Source organism: Pseudopipra pipra, chromosome 5, assembly GCF_036250125.1.
Source record: "Pseudopipra pipra isolate bDixPip1 chromosome 5, bDixPip1.hap1, whole genome shotgun sequence".
Lineage (NCBI taxonomy): Eukaryota > Metazoa > Chordata > Aves > Passeriformes > Pipridae > Pseudopipra > Pseudopipra pipra.
In genome coordinates this window covers 25,555,500-25,580,264 of record NC_087553.1, presented here as the reverse complement: position 1 = coordinate 25,580,264, position 24,765 = coordinate 25,555,500, and the positions used below count along the sequence as shown (strand labels likewise).

At 43.7% G+C, this 24,765-nt stretch overlaps 1 protein-coding gene across 1 annotated transcript; it reads left to right on the top strand.

Annotated features, from left to right (window-relative positions):
* Positions 1-2,507: 2,507 nt before the first annotated feature.
* RANGAP1 (Ran GTPase activating protein 1) lies at positions 2,508-22,955 on the top strand. Its single transcript, XM_064655195.1, has 17 exons — positions 2,508-2,589; positions 3,174-3,211; positions 4,751-4,889; positions 6,117-6,244; positions 7,149-7,208; positions 7,877-8,056; positions 9,319-9,453; positions 10,643-10,801; positions 10,968-11,081; positions 12,587-12,686; positions 13,390-13,474; positions 13,881-14,025; positions 14,524-14,637; positions 14,972-15,074; positions 15,922-16,010; positions 17,115-17,236; positions 22,116-22,955. Exons 3-17 carry the CDS (start codon positions 4,778-4,780, stop codon positions 22,183-22,185), a joined length of 1,716 nt encoding a protein of 571 aa, XP_064511265.1. The 5' UTR covers positions 2,508-2,589; positions 3,174-3,211; positions 4,751-4,777; the 3' UTR covers positions 22,186-22,955.
* Positions 22,956-24,765: the final 1,810 nt, after the last annotated feature.

Sequence of the window (24,765 nt, the reverse complement as noted above, 5' to 3'; positions counted from 1 at the left end):
GATAAATTTATGAAATATAGGCTGTGAATTGTATAATGTACCATACGACACTGGAGAACACTGTATAATGCTCTTCACAATATTTTATCACAATGCACTTTTTTAAGATATTGATTATGATTCAAAGATTGGATCCACGGATAAGACAATATTTATTTTTATTATCTCTTCAGGAGATTTGTTACCCCTTATTTTTAGACAGTGACAGTGTGACAATGAGTGAAGTCTAACCAAGCTGGGCCTCTGGTAGAAGCTGCTGGGCAAAATGTACATTAAATTACAAACCCTGTGGAGGGATAGTTTTGGGCAGAAGAAAGGTGGAGCAGGTCTGGTGAGAGAAAGTAAACACTGGGAGAGTTGATATATCAGATCACAGTGGCAGCATAACAGAGCCATCATCAAATGAGTTACAGAGCCCAGGATACCTCAAACCCTGCAGCACCTCTGAAAGAAAATGACATTACAGCTGGATGAGAAGAGGAAAGTTTAAGAGGAGCCAAGGAGAAAGAGGAACAAAACCAAAATGTACATACGATCGAGACTTATGCTGGAATAAGCACTAGTTTTTAATTCAAGAACATTCATTTTCAAGACTGCATTTTGAATTTAATGTCACGTTGTACTTCCTTCCAGCCCAATTTGCTTTGCCTGTAAGACTGATAGGTGTTCTGCAAGGTCATGATCCCGTATATACTGCTCCTCTCATGAAAAAACATCTTTCCTTAGTGGTTAATGAAGATTTTCGCAGTTTGCCAGCATCATTATCTAGGTCTCATGTGCAGGTAGTCAGCAAGAGTCGAAACACCACAAATTCCTGCTACAAACTAGATATAGTGTCATAGAAATTACTTTGATTGTAAAGCTATTCTTTTAGGGGGAATGTATAGAATGTATAGAATCTATGCTACAGTGGCACAGCACACCTACATTCCAACATAGATCCACCTACAGTCAACAACTTTATTCTTGCCCTTCTGGCACAGGTAATTACCCAATATTTGGGAGAATGACAGAGAAGGAAATCAGATGTATTTGATATGATCATGTTTATTGCTAAAAATCATGAGGAACTAATAACCAGTGCCAAATTTCTTGCTTATATTTTCTGGATTCAAGCTCTTTCTCAATATCACACTTATTTATTGCCTCATCACCTCTGCATATTCAGGCAGCTTTATGCTTCTCACATACAACCATAGTCTAGTCAATGCCTAAGTGCTTCTTAATTTTCTTCAGTTGCAAGAGAAACTATTATTTGTGAGGTAAATTTTGCTCTAGTTTTCTATCTGGTTGCTGTACCAGTTTATGGCTTTTATTCTTTAAGCTGCACAAAGAAACCTCACTGCTTTTTGTATTCCCCCAGAAGGAAAAAGGCCTACCATTGGTCTTCCACCTCAATGCAGTGTGCCAAGTCACCCAGGATCACCAACTACTGACATTCTTTTCTTGGGTCCATATAAGCATTTGCTGTTGCTTCTTAAAAGCATAGTTGGGAAATTTGTGAGAGGCTGGAAAATGCCTCTTACAGTGTTTTCGGATCAAATGGCAAAATAAATCCTGCTTGTTACCCACCCCAATAGTGATCTCACCAGGTATCTGCCACCTGAAATGGTACCTACATTAGTGCCTATAAGTTGCAGCTCAGAGAGAAGGGACTGAGGTGCTGTGCAAACCTACTGCAGTAGCAGGCGAGTTTATGCACAGCTCACCTCACCTCATTGGATGTACTTTTGTTCCTATACTCAGAAAGAAAATGTCAAGCACAATGTACACATGGAGCTGTCATGCAAACCAATGCTTTTTGCATCCTTAAGCAGGAATGACTGTGCACTCCTGGGTGAAAGTGACAGCGTGAGAGGACACAGACTTAAGCTGTGCCAGGGGAGGTTTATGTTGGACTGTAGGAGGAATTTCTCCACTGAAAGGGTGGTTAGACATTGGAATGGGCTGCCCAGAGAGATGGGGGAGTCACTGTCCCTGGAGGTGTTTAAGGAAAGACTGGATTTGGCAGTTAGTGCCGTGGTCTAGTTGACATGGTGTTCAGTCATAGGTTGGACTCGATGATCTCAGAGGTCTTTTCCAACCTAATTGATCCTGTGACTCTGTGAAGCACCTTCTTCAGCAGAAAGGTCTGAAAGTAACGCACAAGTACAAATTGATCTGCAGGGACCGGAAGGCACGCGTGTCCCTTCTGCGGGCATGCGGGAGCTCGCCGGGCGGCAGCTTCTCGGGACGTGGGCTGTGGAAGGGGCTCGGGCACAGACTCACGTAGCCCTTCCAGGCCGGCGTGGCGGCCGCCACATCGGGCGCCGAGGGCAGGACTACACCTCCCGGCGTGCCCCGCGGCCGCCGGCCCACGCAGCACCGCCCACGCGCCGCGCGGCGCGGCCGGGCTGCGGTGAGGCGGAGGGGCGCGCCCCGTGACGTCAGGGCGCAGCAGCCAATCTCGGCGCGGGGAGCAGAACTGCCGGCGTTCAAATCCTCCGCCTCCCCCGCCCGCCCCTCACCCAGAGGCCCCGGCGGCGGCGGCGCGAGGCTCCGGCGCGTCCCCGGCACCCGGCGGCGGGACCCGCGCGGCGCGGAGGGCAGGTGAGGGCAGGGCAGAGGACGGGCGGCGAGACAGCGGCCGCCGTTATCGGCCGGGAGAGGGGGCCGTGCGTGGGGGGCCGTGTGTGAGGCGAGGCGGTCCCATCCCGCGGGCTGACGCGCTCCCCGGCTCCGCCTGCGGGGGGCGCTCCCGGGCGCGCCCCGCCCACGCGCACGCGGGTTCCCCCCTCGTGGGGGTCACGCGCGCGGCCCGGGCCCCGTGGGGTGGGGCAGGGCGGTCACGGGCGGCGGGGCCGGAGCTCGGCTGCGCCTGCGGGGGAAGGAAGGAGCCCCCACCGCCCCCAGGGGCTGGCTGGGAGGAACCTCGGGCTGTCACCCCGCGCTGCCGGGCTCCCCGCTGTCGGGCGAGCAGAGCGGGCTCCTCCTCAGGACAGCACGGCAGGTGCCCAGCGTGTTGTCTGCTGGGGTGGACAAAGTGTTGCCACTACAGCATTCGTCTGAACTCACTTATTGACCATCGGGAAACATCCACCTTCTTCACACAGTCTTTAAATGTCTTCAGGCATTTCTAGGTCTTGGTTTAATTGCCAAACAGACTAACTCCTCAATCTTATTTTTTTTCAAAGCTTTCCCTGTAGAAGAAGTAGCAGAGAAGAGACCTCTGGTAGGTTGATGGTTGGATGTGGCTGATGTTTGCAATAAAATATGCTTCAGGATGTGATGCTGGATTTGTATGCTGAGATTAGGAAGTAGTCTGTGTGTATGGTGAAGAAAATAAAGGGAGACTTAAAGGAAGGAGAAGCCAAGGGGGTGAGTGCACCTGTAGAGAAGAACATCGTAGTAGAACAGAACTGATTTTTAAAGTCAAGTAAATAATTTAACTAGGAGAACAGACTGACTTCTTTAGATCCTAACTTCTGTTCCTGTCTGGGAAAACCTTCAAGGATTGGAGGATGTCCTGTTTTTCTTCTTTCTTAACTTTGGATTGGCAGAGGCTGGGAGGTGTCCACCAGTGTGGTATCCGTGTGGCCTGGTAGGAGTGGAGTAAGTTATGTGAGCATTCTTCTATCGGCAGCACCTACTTGAGAGGATAGTCATCAGAGAAAAGTCATGTTGATCAGCCTTGGAGATTTCCTCCACTGTCCCCATGTCCAAAAGCAATATTAAAATTAATCACCTCTGAAGAAAAGCCATACTCTGGGGAAGCTGGAGGCTTCACAGCTGGATATAGAGGAAAGTTTGTATATACAGCTTTTGTTTAGGGGTTTGTTTAAAGCCGATGCTGTTGAGCTCAAAGAGCTACAAGGGTGCAGGGTCACCTCTAAGTCAGACAGGAATGGAAGGGAACGATTTTCTGTTGTAGGAATGAAAGTTCATCCCTTCTCACATCTGAAGTTTGTTTAAGTATGTAGCTTCTAAGCATTAGCTGTGTGTAGTCTTTTATCCCAGCGGAGGAAACGTAGTCTGTTGATCCTGCTGAATGGATGGAGGCCAGTTCCTTCACACAGTGATTAATATTCATTAAATAATGCTATGCAGATGGTACTAGGCATGGCTAGCTTCAAACTTATACCTCAAGGCAAAATGTTAGCTAAGTTATTGTGAGCGTAAGATCATCCTGTTTAACGTGTGACGAAATTTGTGTGGGACATCTGAAAGGAAAGAGAACCCGGAAGCCTCAGATAGTTTTGTATGCAGCACACACAATGTTTTCAGCGACTCGGTGGTTCTGGAACTGTGCTGACAAGGCCACTACTGGGGATATCACTGAAAAAGAAGAACAGTTGTGTTCATTCTAGCTTGCTTTGGAGAGCAGGGGGCAGTGCAGCACATATTAAACATTGGGGTTTGAGGAGAGAGGAATATTACATTGTAATTTTTGGTGTTGCACAAAGAGTAATGTCTTAATGTGGCCTTAATCCATAGTTTTACATACTGTTTATTTTTGAAGTGTAACAACTCCATCAAAACCCAAGTCTCATCAGTACTGAAAGAATTGGCACCATCTGACTGGTTGGCTTTAGAATATTAATCTAGCTTAGCTATCCCAGGTGAGCTCTGGGGAGAGCACTAATGACACTAAAAACTCAGTTAGATAGCTCAGTAACAAAAAGCACATTAGTGTTCAAATAAATATGGTTAATCACACAGATTAGGTATTGTAGTTTGAGGGTTTTTTATGATAAATTCTTTTCATTGACAGCTCTTAACTTCAGGAAAAAGCAGGAAAATGGCATCAGAAGACATCACTAAGCTTGCGGAGTCACTTGCCAAAACCAAAGTGGGTGGTGGACAGTTGAGCTTCAAAGGCCAGAGCCTTAAACTGAACACAGCTGAAGATGGTAAGAGAAAATAATCTCGTGTTTGGGAAGTGTCTCCCTGAAGTTGTAAAATTTTGTGGTAAACCTCCCACTAATCCTGCATGGACAAGTTATAGATGCAAGGGTCGTGCAGCTGCTTCTGACAGAGACATTTCCTTCCCTTCTGGTATCCTGCTTTGACCTGGTACCCTGGCAGTGCTGCAGCTGCCGGGACTGGGGTTTGAATCCCTGGTTTGTAATTGTTGTATTCCTGGTGTTCTCCCTAAGTGCTTTTGACAGTTGCTGTGCTTTAGAAGTCAGCGTTCTTTTTAAAAACAGTTAAGCAAGTGGATCACAGATTTTGGAACAAGACCTGCACAGAAGAATGGGCTGATACATTAGTCTGCTGCAATAGTTAATTTTCTTTCCAAATTCTGACTTATTTGTTAGCCTCTTATCTTGTTGGGCTTTTTTCAGGAATCTCTCTCTTGTTGGTGTATGTGTATTTCATAGTAAGAGTCTTACAGTGGCTGCTAATGTAGTAGATATCTGGAGAAAATGTATATATTCTTAACATTTCTACCACTCCAAGAAAAACAGCATGCTTTTCAGAGATGTTATTTGCTGTAGTGCTTACTTTTTTTTTTTTAACTAATTCCAAAGGTGATGCTTTTTTTATAGGTCACTTTAGTAAAGCAAAGGCACTGGACTATGGGGAGACACTTTGGAGCTTGGGAATGATAACAAGTGCCCACTGACAGGGGAGACTCTGGAGCCTGCTCCTTTGCCTTGCATAGGATTACTCTAGAGTTAAGTCATTCCACCCTGACATGTTTGCTAAACAGACATCTGCTGAAGTTTTGCCAGTCACTGGGAACTTTTTCCTGATGAAGTGGCACTAATTCCTATCAGCTTTTAACTTAGTCCTTGCACCTTTGTAGACACATGCACTCTAGCTACTAAACCATGTGCTGAATGGCAGAGGAATTTTATTTAGGAGTAAGGATAGTTACTTTTGCAAATAGGAGGATGGCTATCAGAATAGAACTGGAAGCAAATTATGAGAAGGCAGGGTATGGCATAGAGGATGTTTTCTCTAGTGACCTGACATTTTAGCTCTGTTCCTATTGTTGTTTCAGGGTTCTTTCACATAGTGTTGTTCAGCTGTTTTTACTAAAGGTAGCGTTGAGCAAGTATTGCTGGATCAGACGGTTACTGTAGTACCCAAGATGATGGTTAAAAGACCAACTAGATTATTTGCTTTTGCAGCTGAAGAAGTGATCAAGCAAATTGTGGAATTTGATGGCCTGGAAGCCTTGCGCCTGGAAGGCAACACAGTGGGTGTGGAAGCAGCAAAGGTCATTGCCAAAGCCTTGGAGAAGAAATGCGAGCTCAAGGTGAGATCCTAAAGTCAGGAGTAGTCAAGGGAAACAAGTAATGCAGAAATACTGACAGCCTCTTTAGGCTGTTCCTGCAGAAACCTGCCTTGAGTTTGTCCTGAAGCTTGCATGGTGGCTCTTCCAGTAGGAAGAACAACCATATGAAAATACAGCATGACTTGGGGATAGTGGGAACACTTCCTGCATTCTTACCTTCCTGTTTAGGCGGCTTCCAGTATTAAGGCCAGGAAGCTGTGTGAGGAAGAGCCTCTCTGCGGAGGCAGCATCTGTAAACAAAGAGCCAAAACGTTAAGTTCTAATGGAAAAGCTGGGTCAGATCTTCTGGAGAATGAGTCTTCAGAGAATGACTAGGGAGGAAATAATGAGAGAAATGCAACAGGAGGTTTATTTGTGCCCAAGTTATGTTTCCCTACTGTTGCTCTAGCCTGATATTAAGGGGGTGCTGTGCTGCTAGAGACACTGTCCTTAGAAGGAGAGTGTTGTGAAATGTTGATACACATTAATCACCCAAGTGTGGCTTTTCAGGCAAGTTCAGATTGTTGAGCTCCATACCTCAGTAAAATCTGCATTCCTGATGTATCCTTCAGTTTCCTGTTGCTTTTTTCTGTGGTAATTTTCTCAGCAGAAAAGAATTCCAGGTTGAATATAAGCAAGAATTCTTGTATTGTGTTATTTGCAGTGTGCATTTCAGTGCCTTTATGTCCTTGCAAGTGAAGTGAATGTAACACTAGTTCTTGCAGCCCTTTAGTGGTCAAATGACAATCAACTCATAACCCCAGGGAAGGGAAACAGCATTAAGCTGTCCACAGTGATGTAATGCAGCTTGTACATGTAAATCTTTATTACAAGTGTGTTGACCTAGATATTTCAGTGGTTTCTATTTGTATATTTCTTATTTTAGAGGTGTCATTGGAGTGACATGTTTACAGGGAGGCTAAGGTCTGAGATCCCCCCTGCTTTGGTAAGTAAAAACTAGATCTGAGACCTCTGACTAATGCAACCTCTTTTCTCACCTGTCATGCTTTTTGTGGGAGTATGTTTTCTTTTGGTACAGAGCTGATCCTTCTCTGCACTGTTAACACTAAATATCTCAGAACAGGTGAGTGCATCTCTTTTGCTCCTCCTCTATGAGGTGGAGAAGAGTTGATTAAAGAATAAATGCAAATCCATGCTAGCAAAGGAGCTTGTCACTGGGGGAAACATCTTTGTGATCCAATAGATAGAATGAGAGCTAAGCTTTCTAAATAGATCTTATGACGATGTCTTCCAAGACCATTACAGAGCTCCCTGCCTCCTTGAGTCCCGTGAAGAAAAAATATGATAAACTCAACAGGATAAAACCAATATTTCTTTCAGCAGTGTAGAGGGAGAAACCCCCTTTAAAAAGTGTGTATTTGACCTAAAGAGATGGGATAATGTCTGGGTCACTACCTTATGATTATCTTTACCTTAATTTGCACAACTTCTCTGGATTTAGCTGTAAAGTTTTATTTCCCCGTGCAGCTTTGCAGAATGTCTTCAAAGTGGAAATTTTTTTGCAGCATCACTGTAATGCCTAGCCACTGCAGTGATGCTGTCACTAGAAGTTAATCCATTCTCTCCCACCCACTGCCATCTGTTTCCTTACAGATCTCTTTGGGGGATGCACTCATCACTGCTGGAGCCCAGCTGGTGGAGCTGGACCTGAGTGACAATGCCTTTGGGCCAGATGGTGTGCGTGGCTTTGAGGCTCTGCTGAAGAGCCCTGCATGCTACACTCTGCAGGAACTCAAGCTCAATAACTGTGGCATGGGCATTGGTGGTGGCAAGGTAAGGGTTGTCTCCTCTTTGGGAATGAGGTCAGAGCCAGGATTTGACTTCAGACTACCCTACACGGAATGGTTGAGGTTGGAAGCATCTTTGGTGATTGTCAACTCCCCTGCTCAAGGCAACTAGACCAGGTTCTTCAGGCTTGTGTCTAGTCAGGTTTTGAATACAGACTTCACAAGCTGTATGAATAGTCTATCCCAGTGTTTAATAATCTTCACAGTAAAAAAGGGAGTTTGTGTTTAAATGGTATTTTCTGTGCATTAGTTTGTGTGCCTTTGTGTCTGGCTGTGCCTTCTTTACACCACCACCTCCCCTCATCCTGTTGTTCTAGCTGTTTTTACACATGGATAGTATCTCCCCCCAGAACCTTCTCTTCTCCAGCCTTAATAATCCCAGCTGTCAGGTCTCTCCTAGTGAGTAAAATTCTCCAATTTTTTAATCAACCCTGGGACCCTTTGCTGGACTCACCTCACTATGTCCATGTAGGAGCCTGTAATTGGACTTGGTACTTGGATGCAGCTCATGGGGCTGAGTAGAGAAGGATCACTGACCTGGTGTCAGTGCTTTTCCCAAGGCAGCCCAGTAGACTTCCTTTGCTTCAAGTGCATATTACCTGCTCATAGTCAACTTCCTACCCAATAGGACCCCCAGATTCTTCTCTGCCAGGCTATCATTGCCCCTCTGACTCCCAGCTTATGAGGTCGACCCAGTACGTGAGGTTGTTTCTCTCCATGTGCAGGACTGCACATTTCCCTTTAAACTTAATGAGATTCCTGTTGGCCCATTTCTCCAGTCTCAAGATCCCACCCCCTTACATGTTTTCATGGATAAATTTCAGAATTAAGTATAGAAATCTTATCCATTTTTCCAAGATAGGAAAACAGTTCTATCCTAAACACTAGATTCCATGTCAAGAGAGCTAATAGCCTTGGATTTGAGTGAACAGTATTGTCAAGCCTAGTACTGAAGGGCTGCCTGTTGGATGAAACAGAAAACCAGGACTGTGATCACTAGGAGCCTATGTGTTTGCATGTTTAGGAACCAAATGTTGTTAATGACTTGGTGTTGCAAAATTATCGATTCTTGCCTAAGACAAGTGTACAAGTGTTGTAGGTGCAGACAGCTTTATTGTACACCCTGCTCTGGAAGCAGGTACATTTCAGCGATGACCAAAGTATTTCTTGAGGTGGATCTACAGAACACAGTTGGATTCCTTTAGAATGAGATGCTGAGGTAGTATTAACTGCTTGTTTTATCTTTAGATATTGGCAGCCGCTCTGAAGGAGTGTCACAGGAAATCAAGTGCTCAGGGCAAGCCTCTTGCTTTGAAAATATTTGTGGCTGGCAGAAATCGTCTGGAGAATGATGGTGCCACTGCCCTGGCTGAAGCGTTTGGGGTAAGTACCAAACCAGATCTTCTTGACAGCAAATTGGAGCAGGGTGTGATTCAGTGCTAGTGTTAAAGATAATGCACTCAGAGGTTGCCTCAGCTTGGAGGCAGGAGCTGGTGGTTGGTTCACTAAATTGCGATGTTGCTGCTGAAACTAGTGTCTTCAGTCGGTGGAATTAGAATTGATTGTGACCTGAATTTCAAAACACTAGTTATTACCTTTACACATAACTAGTGGCTGTGTAAAGTAGTTACTTGAGGAAGAAATAGTCATCTTCTGAGTAATTTAATAGTAGTCCTATGCCTTTTCCTCCTCCTGTGCTAATGGAGGTTATCTGGCACTGGGGTAGGTGTAGCAGCTGACCTCTTGTGTGCTACTTTGCCTAGTTGTTCAATCATCTGGTAAAAGCAATCCAGTGTTTTTGCTGGGATCATCTGGTCAGGACTCAAAGTACTGCCTAGCTTTCTCTAGCTGTCACTGTCCCACTTTCACTTTTATTGGAGGAAGAGAATTCACTGTGGTTGGGGCTACCTAATTCCGTTTTCTTCCCTCGATTGCTGCTAGAAGTGACTTCGGAATTACAATGCATATTGTCAGGTATATTAATAATGATACTGCAGGTTACAGGTTGACTTTTTTTTTTTCCTAAAGAACTGTCTGGATGTGATTTTTGACTAAGAAATAGGACCTCTTAAATACTTGAGAGGTACATAACAAAGTGATTAATGGAGAATTAAGACTAAATGGCACTACCAAAATGGGATCAATTGCCATGTTTTGTGACATGCTGTTTAGTCCATAAAAAATGTTCATACTGACTTTCTTACATGTTTGCTTCTGCAATCAGGGCAAAATGTAGATCTTAATTAGAAAAATACCATATCCAGTGATGGTGTCTGGTCTGCTTCAGTGCTGTTGAACTGCAGGTGAAGAACTCGTTTTCAGTTATCTAGAGTAGGCACAGTGGGAGGATGATACTTGTGGCTCTTTGAATCAGGGCTTTGTGTTAATCTGACTCTTACCATGAGCTGTTAATTTTACTTAGATTTGTGACATCATTGCTGGTAAATAATTCTCTGTGGAAGAACTGATGAAGTTTTGAAACTCAAGCAATTTTAAGCAAATCCTAAAGTAGAGCAGTATACTCTTGAGTCGAAATATGTTTTTTAACAGGTTTATCTGCATCCTTTCCCAGATCATTGGGACTCTAGAAGAGGTCCATATGCCTCAGAATGGAATTAACCATCCTGGCATAACAGCACTGGCACAGGCCTTTGCTATCAACCCGCTGCTTAAGGTTATAAACTTGAATGACAACACCTTCACAGAGAAAGGAGCTGTGGCCATGGCAGAGGTGAGTTGTTTTAAGTGGTTGCTTTGAGTAAGTCTAGTTAGCATTGGCACCTTTGGGTCAGTGGAACCACATGTCATGCTGTGATGGGAAAGATGACATTCTAGAAGTGGTAGGACATTCATTTACTTGCATGTGTATTTCAAATATGTGCTGTTCTGCTCTGCAGACTCTGAAGGTGCTTCGGCAGATTGAAGTGATCAACTTTGGAGACTGTCTGGTGCGTTCAAAGGGTGCTGTTGCTATTGCTGATGCTGTTAAAGAAGGGCTTCACAAATTAAAGGTATTGTGTTCTTGCTGTCCAGCTCTTTTTGAGAAATGGAAAATTCAGCATTTTACGTTTTGGGTTTTTTATTTTTTCCTGTCCATTCTCCTGCCACTACTGATTACTTTAAAGTGGGATTCACTTCAGTGCAGGCTCTGTGTTCACAACTGAAAAACAATAAGCTGTGTTGGAGATCAGTGGCATCACCACATTCAGCTAGGACTATTCTGCATGGAGATGTACCACTGATCTGTTTAGTCTCCACTTGATGTTTTTGAAGTATTGGTTCAATTCAGCAAGTGCTCTTCAAAAAATCTGATAATAGAAGTATCTGCTTTTAGAACTTCTCAGAACATCGTGAGTGGGGATTGACATGAACAGCTTCATGAACAGCTTGTAGTCTGCTCAGCACTTCATAGTTCATACAGCTAATGCTTTTTCTTTGTTAGGGTGTCTATCAAAGGTCCAAATATTTTTAGTTTTTCAGCAATACCACAGCCTCCTACATCAGTATTTGCACAGGACTTGAATCTGACAACATTCTAGACAGGCTGAAGTCAAGTCAATATAAGTAAACTAGGATCTCTAGAAACACCTGCCATGAGTTATAACTGCACTGAGATGGATGCTGAACACATAATTCCTAGCCTTGCAGTCAAAGACAAAAATTCATCTGAGTTCTAAAATCTATTTGTGTGTATGAACTGGTATAGAAAGAATAAGTGTTTTGTGGTATGAGATCCCTTGCCTGGACTTCTGCTTGTTCTACTGGAATTTGTATCTGAATCTCCCAGGAAAACTTAAGTAATGGAGATATTGAGATGAACAGCCAGAAGTTAAACCCTTTTTTCCAGAGCAGAAAGGGTTAAGGGAGGGTTGCATGAAGCAGTCGCAGCTGATTCATTCTGTTCAAGGACTGCTTCCCTTATGCTGTTATTATTAAATCCCTTCTTGAGTAAGGATTGAGCACAACGTGGAATGGTGGGGGATGGTGTCTAGCTGTTGAATAACTTTACTCTTACTAGTCTGTCCACATGGTTTCTCTGTTGGCTGTGTTTGTCAGAAGTAGTACCACTCATGGCTTGTCTTTGGAGGGCCTTAACTTGCAACCAAACTGTCAAAGCAAATGTACAGTCTATTTGGTACAGTAACTGTCTTTCTTCAGTTAGACTTACTGGAGAGTGAGTTCTGGAGTGCTCTTGTGACCCTTGATAAGTGAAGATCTCCAATCAGCTGATTGCTAAGGACTGAAATGTCTGCTACCTTTTAGGTGAACAGTGATCTCTAGGCATTTTAAAGTGGCTACCTTCAGTAGTCCTGCTCTTAACACCAGCATGTTTCAAAATTCTCCTTTCAGGTATGAGGTAGGAGTATCTGTCAGGTTTTATTTTCAATTTAAAACACATCTTTTCCTGAGAGCCTTTTCAAAGGAGTCTTTTCAGGACACTTGTGAGCACATGAGGTTTATGGGGATGATGGATGTTAATAGGAATTCTGCAAACATACATTATTCTGCTTCTTAGGAACTGAATTTGTCTTTCTGTGAAATCAAACGAGATGCTGCTCTGACTGTTGCTGAAGCTATTGAAGATAAGGCAGAGTTGGAGAAGTTGGATCTCAATGGTATGTAAGCTTGCTAGATCAAAATATCTCTCATTTGATTGCAATGAGAAACCACTAGGAAGAATGTTGACAGAATCACATATTGTAGTCTTGCAGTCAGCATTTAAAAAACAGTGCTCGAAGTAGCTGAACTTGCATGACCCTGGGACAGGAAACAGTTTGATCCTGAAAGTTTTCTTAAACCATGAACTCAGTTAATTGTTAGGCATTTTTGGTACACTTCATAAGGTGGAAAGTTTAAACTGATATCTATACCTGTTTTCAGTCAAATTCTTTAATTATTCAATGCTGTCTCAGATACTTCATACTTGCAAACAAAAACCTCTGTGAGAACTTTGACTACTGTTGACTTTTGCTGTTCATACCTTGGGTCACTGCACTTCACTGGTGCTGTGGTGTTTGTCCTTGTTTCAGAATTGCTGAGAACAAGAGCTGCTTGTAGAACTAACAGGAAGTCTCTTAAACACACTCTGAAAAATTAGAGGTTTTTGTCTCTAACCACTGTGTAATGCTGCTGAAATTTGTTTAACAGCTGTTTGATTCTGTCTGATAGCTGCAGTCTGTGTTGTCTCTAAGGTGGTGTGCAGAAATGGCCTAGAACTGTTTGATTTCAGACACAAGAGATACACAATATACGGCTAAATCCTATAGAACAAACCTGTGTGCATCTGTTAAGTTTACTCCCTTTCCTCTATCAATCTAGGTAACTGTCTGGGAGAAGAGGTATGTGAGCAACTCCATGAGATCCTTGAAGGCTTCAATATGGCAGCTGTGCTGGGATCTTTGAGGTATGCAGAGTACCAGAGTTTAAATCAGAAATCTTCTGACAATTTTCATCAACACTTCCATTCACCTATCTCATTTTAAAATACGAACTCTATCATTGCTGAGGGATGTTGGTCTGAGTCTGGAGCACAGCCAAGGGATTCTCTAAGCAGGATATGCCTTGTGTCTTGTTTTCATTCATGGACTTACCATAGTGTTAGCTGTTGATTGTGTTCCTCAGTCTTTTCTTGCTGTTGTCAACTGGGTGACTGAAGCCTTAGTGTCCTCTTGGTCTGTTTTAGGTGAGATATGCTTCTTGCAGTAAAGCTTGAGGAGAGGCTGCTCTTTTGTTCTTGAAAAAAATGTTATTAAGTGCCAGTATACAGGAACTGCAAGTGTTGTAATTAACGTGTAACACTCAAACCTTAGCGATGATGAAGGGGAAGAGGAGGAGGATGAAGAGGAGGAGGAGGAAGATGAAGAGGAGGAAGAGGAGGAGGAACAGCAACAGCTGAAGGAGAGAGGAGAGGAAGAACAGGAGTCACTGACACCTAAGAAGATAATTGATTCGCAGGTAAGCTTACTTCCAGATGGATTCCTGTTTCATCAGCTGGAAGAGAGTAAAGGAGGAAATGAGACCTGGGGTGAGTCTGAACTTGAAGTGCTGACAGGTATTCACATTCCTGCAGGGGCTGGTACTGTTGTAACAGGGAGAACATTCAGGAAATAAAGAAAATATATTACTTGAAAAATGTAAAAAAGTGTGAAAGTGTTGAAAGTATTGAAAAAGTGTGCATGTGTACACATGCGTGGAGGGAAAGGCTGAGTAGTGGTTGTAAAAACACACAGGTAGAAAGTCTTCCCATGTTCAGAAAGTGGTGGAAACCTCATACATGAAATACCATGCACTTGTGCCAGCATAATCTGGCTATTCCAACTCTGGGCTCACGTGAGCCTCAAACAATTTTCAAACAGAACAGATGTAGCTGTGCCCTGACTTGTCCCATGTGCTTTTGCTGAACCAATGTATTTACTTCAAGAATGAACTTGAGATGGATTCTGTCTGTTTCAGGCTTCAACTCCAGTGCCATCTCCTCCTGTGGATGTTGCCACGTTCCTTGCTTTCCCATCACCAGAGAAGCTGCTGCGACTAGGACCAAAGTGCTCTGTGCTGATAGCTCAGCAGGTAGGTCAGATGATCATCTGTGCTTGATTTTTCTCTCAGGATTATTTAATCCCCAGAGGTGATAACTTTCTTTTGAGACCTAGCTTTGCCTCTTCTCTCCAGTGATCCCCCCGTAACCTTATGGAAGCAGATGATGCAGTTAATGCTTATACTGGCATCAGAGCTTCTACATAGAGTAATCTTGTTTGTGTTGCTTTTGCTTGGTGTTATGGCCAAGGCAAAGCTGATGTCAGTCAGCTGAAGGCTGTAATTCTTGCCACAGCCCTAGCAGAGACCCATGTTCTGTAGCTGGTGACCAATGAACTGATTTCTTTATTTTTTTTTTCTCTTTCAGACAGATACATCTGATGTAGAGAAAGTAGTTGCAACTCTCCTAAGGATATCATCAGTCTTCAAAGATGAAGCCCCAGTAAAAACAGCAGTGCATGAAACAACAGGTGACTGTGCCTTTCCTCACTTTGTGGTGTGACCTGCTCCAGTGCCAAGGATACCACTGTCCTGTGGGCTGAGCCATTGGCCCTTTTTTTCCCTGGCAGATAACAAAGTACTGAGCTGTGCCACGCTGTTGTGTGGAGTGAAAGCAGAGATTGATCCTGAGCTTAATATATCCTGTGCTGCAAAAGCTTGGCAATGATTGTCTGTTGTAGCTGCAGTTGTAGTGGGCCTTTGCTGTCCATCTTGCATCTCCTTGATGCCAGGCTGTCAATAGCCAGTAGTTAGTTCTGTGTCCAAGGTCAGTTACTTTTTCAAGGCTCTTTATTTAAAAAACATTTTGCAGGAACGAGCCTTTCCAGTGTAGTATCACAAGAGAGTAAAGAGAGACCTCCTAGTTGATGTCTCTTTTTGTCAGTCAAACATCTTTAATTTCTTCAGGAAGCAGAGATTTCCACCATGGGCCAAGACACAGAAACTGATGTTCAGATGAGGGACTGTTCCTCACAGTATATTGTGGAGCTGTAATTTGGGTTAGGTTTGATTAGTGTGTGGACTAAATAGTTATCCCTTCGTGTTCTTGCTTGGAAACAGGAATTTCCAAATGATTCTAGGCATTTAGTTTGAGGTTTTTCTTGCTTTACTTAAGGACTGGGGTTTTTTTATCTGTCATTGTTTCAGAGATTATAACTAGTCCCTGCAGAGACAACTGAAATCTTAACAAGTGTTATGTCCCAAAATGCCTTTAACAGCTGACATTCCCTGAGTTTCTGTATGATCAATCTTTATATTAAGAAACACAGAAAAAGGACATTTATGGATTTTAAGATTAATGTGCTTATTTCTTTTTAGATGCCTTGATGAAAAAAGCCTTCGGTTCTGCCACATTTAATTCAGATGCATTCATCACAAACCTCTTAATCCACATGGGACTACTTAAGGTGAGGAAGCAGGAAAGAGTTAAGTTATGGTCTGTTTAGGCTGTTGAAGACCAGACCGACTGGGTTTTGGGTAATTATGTTGCCATGGAAGCAGCTGGGTGCCTGTGCATGCCTGATGCCCAGGGACAATGGAAGTCTGCAGGTCCAGCAGAAACTGCAAATTGCAAGGTTGCATTAGGATGAAGGACATGTCACCTCTCTGTACATCTTCTGCTTCCTGTGCTCTGCATTCTCAGTCATCCTCTAAAGGTGGGGGGGGTCAGGTAAGGCAACAGTGCTGCTGCTGGACTATGATCTCTGTAAAAAGCCATGTCCAGGAGTCTAATCTACAATATTATTAGTAAATCGACATTATTATTAGTCCTTTAGGGCACTTCTTGATAGCACAGCTCAAAAACGTTTATCCAACTATTTATGCCAGATCGGTAGTGTACAGCTTCATGCTTTGGAATCTCTTTGCCAGTGCTAATGTGAAATATGTAGTTACAGGGAATAAGCCTTAGCAAAAAAAGCTGCAGGGAATAAGCCTTAGCAAAAAAAGCTGGAAGATCAGAAGGAAACCTGCGAATTGCTTTAGAATACCTGTAGAGAGGTTCTGTCTGCAAACTTGGCTTTATCTTGTAAACAGTTGAGACCAGTTTTGGGAACACTGCATCAAGTTCTGGAGGAAACCTGTCAAAGAGCTGGAGATGGTATAAAAATGAGTAACAGAATAATACAAGAAAAAACTGTTAAGGCAACTGAATTCTTTATGGATTGAAATCTGGTGAAATTCCATAGGAGAACACTTTGACACAGGGCCTCTGAGAAGATTTGGCTGTTTCACATGCAAGTTCACCACTTCCCTTTGCCCATTACTACTGCTGTCAGTTGATAAGCACCAGAATATTCTTGATACTTTATTTCAAGTGCTGGGAGTCTATGGAATTGGCTACCTTTTGTGTTGTGGAACATTACACTTTATCTAGTGACCAGCTTTCTCTGCTACAGTGTATGGGAACACTTCTATTCAACAGAGAATGTCAGTGCCTCTGTGAATTACAGTGGTTTAGGTTAAATTGTGATTGTCTGATTTCTGACTTCATCTTCTTGTCCATTTCTCAGAGTGAAGAGAAAATCAAAGCTGTTCCAAGCCTCTATGGTATTCTTATGACCTTGAACCATATGGTCCAACAGGATTATTTCCCTAAATCTCTGGCCCCGGTTCTCTCTGCTTTTGTCACAAAGTGAGTATTGTACTTGCCATGCAGTTTTCTCCATGGGAGCTAGTGAAACTGTTTGAGTTAATAGCTTCATACAAGCTGTTCTGATAAAGTGCCCTAAATATCTGTTCTGAAATTGAGGATTGATAGTTTAATGGGCATCTCCTTTTTATCTTGTTTACTCCAGTATGTGAGGTTCAGAGTGAAAAAAAAATAAAAATAAAAAAAAATAAAAATCTGATCATAAAGAAGGAATAGCGGGAAGTTGGCTTTGCAACAAAGTGGCTCTGAAGCAGATACTGCTAGTCCCTGTCATAGAAGAGGTGTTTTGAGCTTAAGGAAACCTGCTGGGTTTCTGGCCAACTGCTTGGGTGAACTGTGAGTACACTGGGTCTAACTGTGCCTTCCAAATCATCTTTCTGAGTATGAGGGTCAGCAGAGCTCTACCAGAATTGTCATGCTGTGTGACACTGAACACCAGCAGATGAAAACACTACAAAACACAAAGACTGAATTTGTTTCTAGATGAAACTTCCTACTGTGACAGCAACAAAGTTAGTGATTTTTCTGGGAACTAAATTGGGAGCATAAGTATTGAAGAAGCTGCTTTCACTGCCTGCCTGTATTTAATGTTGTTATTTCCACTATAGGTATAGAATCAACCCCTGCCCCCACCAGCTTTAGCTTTAATGTATTAAATGGCTATGGAGGCCATATCTCTTCTGGATTAAATCAGTATGAATTTCAGCATTGATGAGACTTGAGGAAAAAAACCCCACCAAATAGACCTTTCCTCAGGAGAGGAAGGATTACATACTACTATTCAGCAGTCAAGAGGAGAAGCAGTCCAAAAATGCTACTTTAGGCAAAACCAGCAGAGGTCTGAAATCCCTTTGGAGCTTGGTGGCTGTTTGGCTCAGCACGGACTATGTGCCATGTAGGGTGACAGCAACTTTTTAACAGGTTCCAGAATGAGGCTTAAACTTGCCTGAATTTTGTGGTGTATGGGTTATAATGCAGATGCTTAGGATCTCTTGCTGATGAAAAGTGGAGGCATCAGATACTTGTGGTCAGTATGAAACATGGGCAGTAGGAATGCGGTAAAGTATTGTTAGTCTGTCTTGGTTCTATTGGACTTGGAAGCTGGCCATTTGTGATGGGGGGAAAAGAATTTTTCCAAGCACTGGTATGACTGAAGCTGTCAAAGCTGGTGTGTAGCAGTGGTTTGTGTCCATAACCACCAGCCATGCTAAGGTCAGTTAGAGGAAAATAAAATACCTTGTGTACACATGTGCAGATGCTAACCTGGAGGCCCTTCTTGTGGAACATTTCTCTTTGTCTTGATCAGGTTAAGAATTAGGCGGTTACAGGCCAATGACCATATGCTTTACCAACTGAACAAATATACTTCCAGCCCAATCATTATAGATTTAAGCAAGAAGTATCAGGACTTGCCCTGTGAAGTTTCCAGACAGATCACTGGATTTGTGCTGTTTCCTACATTGCTGCCTGTGCCTGTGATGTCGCTTGTTGATCAAGGCCCAGCCCTCAAAACAGAATTTAAATTGCTGGAAGCTGAGAATACAGAAAAAGGGACTTTGGTTCAGGGCATTTGACTGTTCTAATTGCTCATGTCAGGTACCAGTGCCTAGAGTAGCCTCTTAACTCAACTTGATGTGTCCTTCTAAACAAATTTTGCTCACAAAAGACACTTGTCACCCCTCTCCCAGTATGTGTGAATGTAGGCCTCTCCCAGTAAGTGTTTTTCAGCTGTAGATGATGCTGTATGTGACAAAATAAGAGTACAATTCTGGTCTTCATTCATTCATCAACAAAAATCCCATTGACTCCAGAGCCAGCATTTCACTGCAAGTACAAGAGAGGAGAGTCTCTTTCTGAAAGTGTGAGATTGCTCAAAGGTTCTGTAGAAGCTGAGTGAGAGCCAAGAGCCTCTCACAGTAGAAGGCAGATCTCTCTTCCTGTCTGTGGTGCTAATGCCAAGCCTGCAGTGTCCCTGGTGCTGTGAAATTCTTGGAGCTGAAGCTTTGGTTTGCAAACCCTTGTCTTTCAAGGTGTGTTATAGGGAAACTTATGTCCTGTGCAGCATAATGAAGTCCATACTATATACAAGCAATATACCTTTGTTTTATATAAATATATGCATTCCTTAAAATGCTTTCCCTAAGAGAACATGGAGAACAGCTCTTAAATCCTTAGAAAGGTAAATGTAAACAGTTCAAGAATCACACAGTCCAGTTAAAACAGCCTGTTGTGGTTTAACCCCAGCTGACAACTATGCCCTACACAGCCACTTTCTTCCCCCCAGTGAGATGGGGAAGAAAAGCAGAAGAGTAAAAGTGAGAAAACTAAGGCACTGACATAAAGACAGGTAAATAGGTAAAGCAAAAGCTGCACGTGTGAGCAAAGCAAAACAAGGAATTCATTCACCATCTGCTGTCTCCAGGAAAGCAGGACTCCACATGTATCTTCCTCCTTCAGCTTTGTGCTGAGGATGCTGCCATGTGCTATGGAATATCCCTTTGGACAGCTGGGTCAGCTGTCCCAGCTGTGTACCCTCCCAGCTTCTTGTGCACCCCTGGCCTACTCGTTGGGGGGGGTAATGTGAGAAACAGAAAAGGCCAACAGTGTGGGAGCACTGCTCAGCAGTAACTAAAACACCCCTGTGTTAGCAACACTGTTTCCAGCACAAATTCAAAACACAGCCCCATATCAGCTACTGTGAAGAAAATTAACTCCATCCCAGCCACAACCAACACACAGCTTCTCAATTAACCTCCACACCTGATCTCTTCTTGGAATTCAGTTAAAGTCATGTCCTATTCTTAAACCTCTAACTGGTTAAAACAGTAGTATTCAGAACTCATCTGGGCTCTGTTTCTGCAACAAATCTACTTCCACTCTGTCAAACCCATGATTCCTTCACTTGGAGAAAAAAGCATTTTTGTGCTGTTTTCTAGTTTTTCCCCTTTGGGGTTGCAGTTAGCTCTTTTGGGCCTCTAGAGCTGTAAAGTTCTTGTAGTTGCCTAGGCTAGAGCTCTGCTGCCTTTTGCTGCAAGGGGCTTTGGGAGTAGTCATTTGCCTCCTTTCTTTTGTGACAATTTGATGATGTAGGCAATGTTCTCTATTGAATAATTGTAAAATTATGGATACAGGCTGTAAGCAGCATCCATCTTACTCTACTGCTGTCAGGCCTCACTTTGGTTTTTTTGGACACAAGAGGGTGCTGTGAATCCACGTGTGCTTTTCCATAATTTTTTAGATGGAAACACTGAAGTATATAGATGTATGCCTGCCCAATTGTGACTTGCTGGAGGTGTTGGGGTTTTTGTTTGGTTGTTTTTTGTTTGTTTGTGTTTGTTTTTTTTTTTTTAATGCTGCTCTTTGAATTGTATCACATCAATGGCCTCTTTCAATAGTCTGTAGCACAGAGTGGCAGGCAGTTTAGCTCCACAGCAAATAAGGAGGCTTATAGTGCTAGAGGAGGCTTGATGTTAGGAGTGGAGGCTGGGGGAGCTTTGCTGTGATCAACATCAGCAGTTCAGGTTCTCTATTTTGAAAAGTGGGCATCTGCCTGGATGAAACCAGCCTGCTCATAGCAAACGGGGCTGGGTCTTCCAAAGCTGAGGGCTGAAATAGCTCACCCAGCCACTTTGAAGATAAATCTTAAGCTGTAATTCTGGGACTGTGTGTTCAGTGTGGGGCATCGATGGCTCTTGAGGGAATAAAAAGGGTTAAGTCTTCTCCAGGATGTGCTTCTGTTAAACTGCAGCAGACATGGAGTGCTGTACCAAACAACCTCTGCAGCTATTGTTCTTGTGCTGTAAACCCAGAGGTGAACTCCTTGCTCCTTCCTAGATATTTCATTCTTTATTTCAGCTCACCCTACTTTGCCAAATTGAGTAGGCTTCACTGCTATTCATTGTTAAAGGTTATTTTGCTGTGGTGGGGTGGGAGAGAGGTAAAATTAATGATTTCCCCTCTTAGAACAGTGGAAAACATTGGATTAACATTCTTTGGAGGAAGTTCCCTAATAGAGGGATAGAGACTGTTAAATGTTTCAGTGATGCTTAGCCAGCAATTAGCCTGTAGAAACAGAAATATATGTTACTGGGAGGCAATGGGAATGTTAGGGACATTTACCCCCATGTTAACCCTGCTGTGACTATTTCCATTGTTTCATTTCAAGGAGCAGATTATTCTGTGTGATTTAGACTTTGTTATTGCAGCCTCTGAGACAGGCCCTTTCAGGTGATGTTCTGCAGGTTCTGTGGGCTGCTTGTAAGGCACCCTGTAAGGTGGCTCAGCAAAGCCAGGCAGGTGTTACTTGACCTCAGGGGAGAGGGGACAGGAGGTTATGTTGCCTCTTTTAAAGACTCAAAAAGCCCTGAGACCAAAGTCACTGGCAGGTTATAGGTAGCAGATGACATGGAAAGGAAAGATTTGAGTGTGAGCAGGGTTTGACTGTGTTTTGGGGCCCTAAACAGTGAATCTTCATGGAAAATCCCATTGCCAAAAGAGAGGGAATGGGGTTTCCACCCCCACCCACTTCGTTCTACCCAAAATGAGACACTAGGCTGCAGAGATAAGTCATATATATAGGTTTATGCTTATGGAAATAAATGTTCCAATTCTTGCTATTGCCTTCCTGACTCGGATTCAGCAACAGGAGAGAGAGTTTTTTGCAACAAGCTCTGAATGGGAAGCAGTGATTTTGACAACAATGACAGAATGGTTTCAGAAGAGAAAAGTGAAGGCAAAATTGTAGGTTTTTGGGCATGCAAGCCCAGTGCGTTGGAAATAGTGTTTATTTGCTCATTCAGAGTCAGATACAAAGCAGTTCTTAAATTCAGTATTTGAAATATCTCTTTTCCTCTTTCCACAGACCAAACCGTGCTCTTGACTCCTGCTCATTTGCTCGCCACATGCTCTTACAAACCCTCCACCAGCTGTAGGAGACGAGACGTGCCCTGCTCTCCTCATAGGACTGTCATCAGCAGAGAACTCGGAGCCACGTGGTGGGAGAGGATCCCAGAGCCCATACAGACACGCTGTCCTTTTTTCTTCTTTCCCTGTAGGAAGTCTGTCCTTCCTCCTGCTTTCATAAACTTGGACAAATCCTGCTGAATTGTATTCCTACTCCTCTTGAAGTGACTCCCTGGTGCGTAGGGCAGGTGCTTCTGCTAAAATAAGTCCGTGCTACTGTGAGCTCAGCATGAATTGAAGAGTTCTCCATTTTGGTTGCATTGGCAAGGGTGTGCCAAGACTAACATGGGGCCTGGAAGTGCTCCCCTCCTGATCAACCCAGCTGTGCATTTTCTTTTATTTTGTTGGACTTTGACTCCTGCCTGATACCATTCAGCACTGTGCCAGAGGGAGGCTGTGCTGCTGCTGCCACTGCCCCTGCTTCCCCAGGCCTGGGGAGTGCTGCTCACAGGTCAGAGGGTGAGGTGTGTTCCCCTTCGGTTCTTCTTTCAAGTCCATTTGTCAAAGGCAGTGTGTGGTTGATTTGTATTTTAATATACCCTTCCCCTTTTGCGGTGGCTTGGAATATTTGTGTAGTGTGGCTGACCCTGGTGGCCATTGCTTAAGGGAGCAAGCATATTTTATTGTAAATTTTTTTGAAATTGCCTGTGTTGTTCCCTCTTCCTGCCCTTTCTCTTCTCTCCTTAATTAAAATAGGCTTGGTTTGGAAATTAATACAATCCATGAAATCCCTGTGGAATATGTGTTCCCTTTCTCCTCCCTTTGCAAAACACTGGGACCGTGCACTGTTCACAAGTTTGAAAGCTGAGGATGTGTGGAACATGGAGAGAAGAGCCTGTGCTGGTCATTCTTGGGCAGGGCTGTGCTTTCTTCTTGCACTGATCAAGTAGCAGCAGATGCCCCTAAATCTGTCTGGAGGATTGTCCATGTGCCCATACAGGTTTGTGGCATACTGCTCCTGAGCACACAAGCTCACAGTCTGGTCCTGCTCCCTCTTCTTTCAAGCCTGTGAGAATCAACATGTCTCTTAAAGTCTCTGGTTTTAGTTAGAGACTGTTCATCCTCCCTTACCATCAACATGCAGTATAAATAGTTCCAGGAAGAAGTCAAGGAAACTGAGTTAGCTGTTCCTTTGTTGTGAGATGCAACATGTACTGCAGCTGGCAGAGTGCACTCCACTGGTGAAACTGGGTGGCTGGGGGAGGTTTGGCAAGGCTGTGATCCAGCAGACTCAGGAAAGCAGTGTCTCTCATCGTTCTGGCTGGCAAAGTGCTGGCCTTTGGGTAAGAGCAGTGTCCCCTCATTAAAAAGAAGTTGCCCTAAGGCTAAGAGCAAAATACATTTTCTTCCACTTTCTTTGACTGAAGCTGGAACTCCTCTGTGTCCAAACTGGTAAAAATCAACTGAAGGTAAGGCATCTGCACCTACAGGAATTTCAATCACTGCAAGCTGAGCTCTGCCTCCTTCACCTCATCCCATCCTTGTTAAGTTTTGCTGTGAGCTCGAGGGCAAAACTGAGACATAAAAGAATCTGTAGTTTCTGTAAGTCTTGAACCATTGTAGCTACTTTTGAAGCTCCCTGGCGTATTGCTGCTCCTTTTGTTCCTCTGCTGTGGAGGAGGGTCATGGAGAAGAGGAAGGTGATGCAGAGACCAAACCAAGGGGTCACCTTCTACATGAGGCCACCTGCAGTAGGTCCCATGGAGCATGTTTTGTGAGCAAGGAGCCTGGAAAGGCTGCTTGCACAAGGACCTGTGGGCCAGGTCGTGGGGAGAACCTGTGCGACCAGCTTTGAGTAGCCAAGCCATAGCAGCAGGACAAGTGTGGGAGGTTGATTAATTACAGGTGGGTTTTTTTCATAAACAAACAATATTTAGAAACAGGATTTTCTTGAGCCTGGTATTTAGTGTCAAGATCAGATGTCTGTAGGAAAAAGAGGTGTGCAAGGGTAGAATTGATAGTCTCTGCAGAAGACAGATTCACTCCTAGGTAGGACATGGACTCAAAAGTCCTTTATGCCTCTGGATTAAGGGGTGGGGGGGGAAAAAGAAGCTGGGAATTGCTGACTCTGGTTTCTATTAGAAGTTGCTCTGATAGGATGACTGTGGTCAGAGGATCCCAGTGGTGCTCTGGAGGAATTTGAGGTTATTTCAGTGCTGCTTTGGCCTGTCTTGTGCAACCATTTCCCCCCAAACACACTGATGTTGTCAGATATATTTTTAGTTTGAACCTTTTCAGCCCAGCAAGACAGCAATGGTTGGTGCAGAGCTCTCTTTGCATGGAACAGTTCTGGCTGCATCCAAGAACAGTGAAACCCTGTAGTGGTAGCAGTGGAATCTGGCTCCTTGCAGGCAGAGGTGAAACATGTAACATGAAATAAAAGTATCTGGCCTAGCAGAGGTGAGTTGGACCCCAACAAGTGGAAGTTCAGGTGTGCTGCCTTCATGTCCTGTGCCCCACCAGGGAGAACAAAGACTGGCTGCCTCTCTGCAGCCTTGTAGCTGCTAAAGTGGGCAAGATATTTGCTGGGTAAATGAACAAAATAAAAG

Excerpts from the sequence above, each read along its gene's own strand:
- RANGAP1 (XM_064655195.1), top strand. The coding sequence starts at position 4,778 with ATGGCATCAGAAGACATCACTAAGCTTGCGGAGTCACTTGCCAAAACC. Across the intron at positions 8,057-9,318 it reads TGGGCATTGGTGGTGGCAAG|ATATTGGCAGCCGCTCTGAA; the intron begins GTAAGGGTTGTC and ends TTTTATCTTTAG. Across the intron at positions 13,475-13,880 it reads GCTGTGCTGGGATCTTTGAG|CGATGATGAAGGGGAAGAGG; the intron begins GTATGCAGAGTA and ends CTCAAACCTTAG.